General features: G+C 47.6%; 1 protein-coding gene across 2 annotated transcripts; it reads left to right on the forward strand.

Annotated features, from left to right (window-relative positions):
* The first annotated feature begins 2 nt into the window (after positions 1-2).
* Positions 3-8,116, forward strand: FSCN3 (fascin actin-bundling protein 3). 2 transcript variants are annotated; one of them, XM_032761632.2, is made up of 7 exons: positions 3-270; positions 1,410-2,106; positions 2,443-2,561; positions 4,755-4,914; positions 5,695-5,865; positions 6,515-6,715; positions 7,942-8,116. In XM_032761632.2, the coding sequence occupies exons 1-6, from the start codon at positions 127-129 to the stop codon at positions 6,679-6,681; spliced, it is 1,458 nt and encodes a 485-aa protein (XP_032617523.1). In that variant the 5' UTR covers positions 3-126; the 3' UTR covers positions 6,682-6,715; positions 7,942-8,116. The 2 variants fall into 2 exon arrangements, with proteins under 2 accessions (XP_032617523.1, XP_032617522.1); XM_032761631.2 differs by having other exon boundaries at positions 5-270; positions 6,510-6,715.
* The last annotated feature ends 604 nt before the right edge of the window (positions 8,117-8,720 follow it).

Genomic DNA, 8,720 nt, shown 5'->3' on the forward strand with positions numbered 1-8,720 from the left:
GGGAAGTTCTCTCTGGGAACATCTGGTGGGTACTACAGTCCCTATTCCAGGCCCTATGGCCTGTGGAACCTCACCACGGGGGGGAGGGCTGGGCCAGACAGAGACATCACCTGTGGTGTCGGCCCCATGGATGAGATGGAGTGGACACACAGACATCCCAAGGCTGAGGACCTAAGGGTTGGGCTCATCAGCTGGGCAGGAACCTACCTCACCTTTGAGGCATGCAAGAATACAGTCACTGCAACTGCGAAGAGTTTGGGCAGGAGACAGGTGACAAAGCAAACCCATGCTGGAACCAGTTTTCTGAGTGGCCAAGCTGTGTGTGTGTGTGTACTTGCCTGTATATGAAAGTATACTGGAACCAGTTTTCTGAGTGGCCAAGCTGTGTGTGTGTGTGTGTGTGTGTGTGTGTGTGTGTGTGTATGCACTTGCCTGTATATGAAAGCAGGGTGTACTCTCAACCTAATCACTTTCCTAGGTTCTGCCAGTGCCAGGCCTGAGACTTTTCTACTCCAGGCTTTTGTTCACAGACCCTATTGCCCCATCTCCCACCTCTCAATTTATTCCACAAGGTGAAGCCTCAGCCTTGCCCTTGCTGCCTTGTCTTGCTCTAACTGTCCCTATTCCCCATCCCAGCACAGGGTGGTTGTGTCAGAAAGAGGAGAAGTGGAGAGCCCAGGTGGGAAAGCAGAATTGTGGGCATCCAGGGGAAGTTGGACCAGTGGAGTTATTGCAAAGCCTATGTTTCTGTTCTGGTTGTGGTTTGAGAATGGGGAACTCCAGAAGCCCTAGCAGTGTCGGTCTTCATTCTAGAGAGGAATGTAGGCACCTCTGGGATGGGTGCCAGAGTGAGGCAGGGGCGAAGTTCTTCCTCTTATAACAAGGTTAATCACAGCTGAACCAGGCAGTTGCATCTGAACTGTTTGTGCTCCCATCTTCATCCCTGGAGCCAGGCCTGCCTGTAAGAGCTTTTGCTTCTGTCTTGCCATGCTGGAAGGCAATCTCTGGGGATGGAGGTATTGGCTAAGTGTGCTCTCTGCAGACTACAGTGAGGAAGAAAAAAGTAAGACTTACACCAAAGCATTTCTTTAAAAATTAGGTATTGAAGAGTGAGATTAAGAAAGGAGGGAGGTTTACCTTCTGTTAGCTGAAGGAGGTAGACATCTAGAACTTCTCTTTGGATCTTGCTGTCTGGCTGCAGGGGTGGAAGGGCCCAGAGATCTCTTGATGAGGGGAGAGTGGGAAAGTGGAAGAGTTGACAGCAAGGAGATACCAGGGCTGACGTGGAAGAGGAGATGGTTGGTGCTGATGAAGGTGCCAGGGTGATGCCAGCCATGATAGTTGCAGGGCTCCTGGGTCTCGTAACTTCGTGATACTGATTTCCCTCTTCTCCTTCCTGATGCCTCCAGACCTGGGAGATCCTGGTGAGCAATGAGCATGAGACACAGGCCGTGGTGCGACTAAAGAGCATGCAGGGCCTCTACCTGCTGTGTGAGTGTGATGGCACCATGTGTTATGGCCGCCCAAGGACCAGCCACCACGGGTGCTTTCTACTGCGTTTCCACCGGAACAGCAAGTGGACCCTCCAGTGCCTAATCTCTGGTCGTTATTTGGAGTCCAATGGCAAGGACGTGTTTTGCACTTCCCGGGTCCTCTCAGCTTACCACATGTGGACCCCCCGACCAGCCCTCCATGTCCACGTGATCCTCTACAGCCCCATCCACCACCGCTATGCCCGGGCTGACCCCACTATGGGCCGCATCTGGGTGGACGCAGCAGTTCCCTGCCTGGAGGAGTGTGGCTTCCTGTTGCATTTCCGAGATGGATGCTACCACCTGGAGACCTCTACACACCACTTCTTGTCCCATGTAGACCGGCTGTTCTCCCAACCCTCATCACAGACAGCTTTTCACATGCAAGTGCGGCCTGGAGGGCTTGTGGCACTGTGTGATGGAGAAGGAGGCATGTTATATCCACAGGGCACGCATCTGCTCTTGGGCCTGGGCTGCAACCCCGTGAGGGGTGAGGAGTGGTTCATCTTACAGCACTGCCCAACCTGGGTCAGCCTCAGGTCAAAGACTCGGCGGTTCATCTCAGTCATCTACGGCAAGTGCTGGACCCAACACAGCGATGGAGGGAGGGAGGGAGGGCTGGCTGTTGAAAAGAGGAAAATGTGTTTGGGATCAGCACAGATTTTTGAGTCTGCTAATAAGGAAGATCCTGGAGTCCCAAGGGGATCTCTTGTGCCATCGAGGACAGAAAAGCATGGGTATGGGATTTAGGGGAAAGTTGCCCTGAGTCTTCTCCAGACCTACCATGGTCCAACAGAAAGTGATGAAGTTTGAGGAGGGAAAGAGGAGGGATAGAAGCCCCGGTCATAAAACATGGAGGAGGGGCCGAGACTGAGGGGGAGGCTTTTACTGACATGCGCTTCCTCTGCAGATGGTGAGGTGCGTGCTGCTTCTGAGCGCTTAACCCCAATGTCCTTGTTCCAGTTTGAATGTGACAGTGAGAGCCCCACGGTGCAGCTTCGTTCAGCCAATGGCTACTACCTAGCCCAGGTGAGACCTTGGCTTCCTGAGCAAGAGAAACCTTAAGCGCTGAGCTCTCCCTCCCTAGACTTCCTTCTCCTTTTTCAAGGCAAATGATGAGAGGATGATGGGGGCTGTGGAGGCACTTGTTGATAAACATTCATTTTCACCCAATGGGGGCTCCTTTAAAAAAAAAAATCAACTTTATTAAGGTATAATTTGAATGTATGTAAATTATATAATACACATATGTATTAATTATGTATATTTTTACAAATAAGTATATTATGTATGTTTTATTAATAAAATGCCCCTATTAAGTATAAAATTCAGTAAGTTTTGACAAATGTATCCATCCATGCAACCATGCCATAAGCATATCACAAGTGAGAGAATATTTCCAACACCACAAAATTTCCTCTTGCTTCTTTGCAGTCAGTTTCCTTCCACCCTTGCCTCCCTCTCCTGACTACCGCTGGTCTGTGTTCTGTCTCTGTGAATTAGATTTGCCTACCTACTTTAGCATTTCTGATCAATGGAAACATACAGTATGTATGGTACATATGTTTCTTTTGCTTGGCACAATGTTTTTAAGATTTGTTCATAATGTTCGTGTATCAGTAGTCCATTCCTTTTTTTTTTTTTTTTTTTTTTTTGAGAAGGAGTCTCGCTCTTTCACCCAGGCTGGAGTGCAGTGGCGCGATCTCGGCTCACTGCAGGCTCCGCCCCCCGGGGTTCACGCCATTCTCCTGCCTCAGCCTCCTGCATAGCTGGGACTACAGGCGCCCGCCACCTCGCCCGACTAATTTTTTGTATTTTTAGTAGAGACGGGGTTAGTCCATTCCTTTTTATTGCCAAGTAGTATTCTATAATGCTGCTCATAAACATGATTTGTTTATCTATTCACTTGTTGATGAACACTTGGGTTGTTTCTAGTCTGGGCTATTATGAACAAAGTTGGCATAAGCATTCATGTACAAGTCTTCTTGTGAACATACATTTTCATTTATCTTGGGTAAATATGTAAGAGTGGAATTACTAGGTCGTATAATAGATATGTGCTTAACTTTGTAAGAAAGTGTCAGTTTTCTAAAGTGATTATACTATTTTACATTCTTGTCAATAATGTATGAGGGTTCTAAGAATTCCATATCCTCACCAACAGTAAAGCTGGCTTTTGGATTGTCTTTTTTATTTTATCCACTCTAATGGGTGTGTAATTTATGGATTTAATTCACATTTACCTTATAATTAGTAAGGTTTAGAATTTTTTTTTTTTTTTTTTTGAGATGAAGTCTCGCTCTGTTGCCTGGGCTGGAGTGCAGTGGTTCAGTCTTGGCTCACCACAACCTCCGTTTCCTGTGTTCAAGAGATTCTCCTACCTCAACCTCCCAAGTAGCTGGGACTACAGGCATGCGCTACCATGCCCGGCTAATTTTTTGTATTTTTAGTAGAGATGGGGTTTCACTACATTGGCCAGGCTGGTCTTGAACTCCTGACCTCATGATCTGCCCATGTCAGCTTCCCAAAGTGCTGGGATTACAAGCGTGAGCCACCGTGCCTGTTTTCATGTGCTCGTTGGCCATTTGTATATCTTCTCTGTGACATATCTGTTCAGATGCTTTGCCATTTGTTACTGGGTTGTTTGTCTTATTAATGAGTTGTAAGAATTCTTTATGTGTTCTAAATCCAAGTCCTTTACCAAATATATGTATTGCAAAAGTTTTCTCCCAACCTGCGGCTTACCTTTTTATTTGTTTAATGGGTCTTTTGAGAAGCAAGTTTTTAATTTCAGTGAAGTTCAGTTTATCAATTTTTAAAATGGTTACTGCTTTTCTTGTCCCAAGAAATCATTGCCTACCCCAAAGTTGTGAAGAACTTCTCTTATGTTTTCTTCTAGATGTTTCATAGTTTAACTTTCACTTTTATGCCTATGATCTACTTCAAAATGATTTTGGAGTCAAGACTGAGGTTTATTTCTCTCCCTATGATATCCTGGCATAGTTTTTATGCTGTGCTCTGGGATACAGCACAGACTGGGGGAAGAGGGAGAGCTGAGGCCCCAGCACATCTTCCAAAAAGGTTCTGAAAGCATCAACTCTGGGAACATGAAAAAGGTTGATGGGTGGGATGTGGGAAGAGGGTCTAGAAATAAAACTGGTGGGAAGAAAGCTGAGATTGTCAGTCCTTACTCCTCATCTCTGTTTCTGACATTCTTTCCAGAGGCGCCACAGGGCCGTAATGGCTGATGGGCACCCCCTGGAGTCTGACACGTTCTTCCGAATGCACTGGAACTGTGGCAGGATCATCCTGCAGTCCTGCAGGGGGCGCTTCCTGGGCATTGCACCCAACAGCCTGCTGATGGCCAATGCCATCCTTCCAGGTGAGTGGAGCAGCCTTCCTGCCAGATGATTCCAAGTCAGGGAGAACTTTAGAGGGAGGTGGAATATGATTATTAAAAAGAGCACTGAAGGCCGGGCGTGGTGGCTCATGCCTGTAATCCCAGCACTTTGGGAGGCTGAGGTGGGTGGATCATGAGGTTAGGAGTTTGAGACCAGCCTGACCACGTGAAACCCCGTCTCTACTAAAAATACAAAAATTAGCCAGACGTGGTGGTGCATGTCTGTAGTCCCAGCTACTTAGTAGGCTGAGGCAGGAGAATTGCTTGAACCTGGGACTTGGAGGTTGCAGTGAGCCAAGATCCTGCCACTGCATTGCAGCCTGACTCCATCTCCAAAAAAAAAAAAAAAAAAAAAAAAGCACTGGAGTTGGGGTCAGAAGATTTGGGTCTGTACTCGTTCAGTCACTGAATTTTTGTCATCACTTGAGCAAAGCACCTCCTTGAGCCTCAGTTTTGCCGTCTATAAAAATGGACATTTCATTGTCTACAACTCTGCAGCCTCACAGAGTTGTCATGAGGGTTAAACACATCAACACATCTCAAAGGAAGGAAGAATATTAAAGCTTCTTGGGTTTCGCATATGCTAGGTACTCTCACAAACATTTCACAAGCACCTAGCATAAGACCTGACACGTAGTAGGTGTTCATTCAGTGTTAAAATATTGACCACACCCTTCTGCAATTAGCGTCCCCCCTCCTGCTTCCACTTGGGAAAACACCTAAAGGCAGCCCATCTCCATAACTCCTTCCTATTTCTTTCAGGCCCAAATGAGGAATTTGGGATTTTATTTGCCAATCGCTCCTTCCTTGTATTGCGAGGTCGTTATGGCTATGTGGGCTCCTCGTCAGGCCATGACCTCATACAGTGCAACCAGGATCAGCCCGACCGCATTCATCTACTACCCTGCCAACAGGGTATCTACCACTTCCAGGGTGAGTGGCTCCTCTTCCCTGCCCGAGGGTTCACAGTCTAGTCCCTGCCTTAGCCCCAGCTCAGACTTCAGGGCCTGCCACTCAGGGCTTGCTCATTATAAAAGGAAAAACAGGCCAGGCGCGGTGGCTCACGCCTGTAATCCCAGCACTTTGGGAGGCCAAGGCGGGCAGATCACGAGGTCAGGAGATCGAGACCATCCTGGCTAACATGGTGAAACCTCGTCTGTACTAAAAATACAAAAAATTAGCCGGGCGTGGTGGCGGGCGCCTGTAGTCCCAGCTACTCGGGAGGCTGAGGCAGGAGAATGGCGTGAACCCGGGAGGCAGAGCATGCAGTGAGCCAAGATCGCGCCACTGCACTCCAGCCTGGGCGACAGAGCGAGACTCCGTTTCCAAAAAAAAAAAAAAAAGAAAAACAGGACCTCTGTTTGTTTTCACACTTCAAAGCCCCAGGGTGGGTTGGCGGAACAGAAAACAGTGGAATCCCTATTGGCACTCCTGCATTTCCATAGAAGGACCTGCCAATGCAGGCAGGATAGGGCAGCCAGGGGAGGGTGGCATGCCTCCACGAAGCCCCTCCAAGGCCAGATCGCTGGAAGACTTCCCTATGAATGGCCCACCAATCTGAGCTCTTCCTTCTCCAGCACAGGGGGGATACTTCTGGTCAATAACATCCTTTGGCACCTTTCGCCCTTGGGGCAAGTTTGCCCTCAACTTCTGTATCGAGCTTCAGGGAAGCAACTTACTCACTGTACTGGCCCCCAATGGCTTCTACATGCGAGCCGACCAAAGCGGCACCCTGTTGGCAGACAGTGAATACATTACCAAAGAGTGTATCTGGGAATTTTAGGTAAGGGAGAAGAAGAGGTAAGGGGCTAGGGGAGCAGAAGCCATGGGGCAAGAGGAGAAGGGAGGTGGGTGGGGAGGCATGTGATGGGAAGACCAAAATGCACTCCCAGGCTGACTTCTGTCCCGTAATTTGATCAACTCCAGACATTTATTCCGAATCTGTGCCATTTCTTGAAAGCTTATAAACCTGGGCTTGGTAGAGAGGGGACACAGTTTCCTACTGCTATGCCACACTGACAGGTGGGCTTGGAAGCACGCCTGGAGGGGACGGGGTGAGGTGTTCTTGTACATTTCTATCTCCATTAAGATGCAGAATTTCACTCTATTTTTAGGGAAAATGGGTGACTTTGTTCATGTGTGTAGGTGAAAAAAAAGATGTGCTTTCTATCCTTTGCACTTTCTATCCCTACCTCTTGGACCCCTGGGGCTCTTGAATATTTGTCCCCAGCCCCAACCCTTCTCCTGACCTCTAATGTCATGTCTCTCCAACCTCCTGATAGACAGTTGACTGACTTCGTCCTGCTAGTTCCTAAAAATCAACATAGCTGATATCAGCCTGCTCATCTTCCCTTCCTAAGGTGATCCTGTTTTCCTGCCTTCCCCAGGGCCATCTTGGGCATTCCCTCCTCCCAAATGCTCAGACTCAAGAGCTCAGCACCATCTCTCCACCCTTTCTTTCACTTCCTTCATCAAACCCTGCAAATTCTTGGCTACTTCTTTAACAATGCCTCTTGTGTGCTTGCTCCTTCTTAATTATCATTGCCACCACTTGGCTCCAGGCTTTTCTCCAGAAGCACTGCTTCTAGAGCTCCCCCGAAGCATTTCCTGCTGCCAGATCCATCCATCCAATCTCACCTCCGACATCCAATCTCATCTCCACACTGTTTGCTTTTATAACGTGCTGCTTCCCTTCCATCATTCCCTGTTCACACTCTTCAGGGCACCTTGTTGCTCTTAGTCCTGTCCCTTCCTAATGGACCTCACTTTCCTGACTTATTGTGCAAAGTGCTTTGTTTTTGACATCACACAGACCTGGAATCAAGAGCTATTAAGCTTCTTCCTGTAAGTTAACTTCACATATGTCTAGGGTGGATCCCTCATCAAGAATGGGATAAATCACTTTATTCTCTTTCCTCCCACAGGATCTTACCCAGTATTCTAAAAGCCAGAGATCAGCAAATGACTGACTTGATTGCTGACCATTTATATTTCCTCTTTCCTCTCCAGGTCAATGGGATGTCACCTACCAAAATCCAAATCCTCCAGGAAAAACTACTACACTAAATGAAACAGGAACCTCAGAGTCAAGATCCAAGAGAAGAATATCTGTTACAGCTTTTCCTACCCAGTTTAGCAAAACACCTGTTTTGTGCAACAATACATCACAACAGGCCACCCCCAAGATCCTTGTGTGCATCTTACTCAGTATAGAGTAGGGGTCTGGATGAGGGTTGAAACAGAGGCCCCAGGCTGCTCTAAGTTCTATCCAGGAGAGACCAAATGGCAAGCAGTTCTTCCACTGATCTTCCCCGTCCCCATCCAGAGCTGCTAGACTTTTTCCAGTGAACCCATGAGCAGCCAGCATTGCCCTGAAGGGTTTAGAATCCAGTTATGACTTTAAATATTTTTTGGTTTAGAAAAAAGGAAAGGTTATTAATCTTGTGGGCACAGGATAATGGTAATAACACCTCATGCCTGTATAGGCCACTTTACCTCCTCCTACCACGATTTATTCAACTTCCCCACCCATCATTACCTTTTTTCCAGTGAAGTGGGTACTTCCTCCACCACTTCTTACTTTCTTTTTTTTTTTTTTTTTTTTTTGACAGAGTCTTGCTCAGTCACCCAGGCTGGAGTGCAGTGGCAGTGGTGTGATCTTGGCCCACTGCAACCTCCGCCTCCCGGGTTCAAGCAATTCTCCTGCCTCAGTCTCCCAAGTAGCTGGGATTACAGGCGCCTGCCACCACCACCAGCTACTTTTTTTTTTTTTTTTTTTTAGTAGAGAC

This window comes from Hylobates moloch, unplaced genomic scaffold (assembly GCF_009828535.3).
Source record: "Hylobates moloch isolate HMO894 unplaced genomic scaffold, HMol_V3 SCAFFOLD_1, whole genome shotgun sequence".
Taxonomy (NCBI): Eukaryota; Metazoa; Chordata; class Mammalia; order Primates; family Hylobatidae; genus Hylobates; species Hylobates moloch.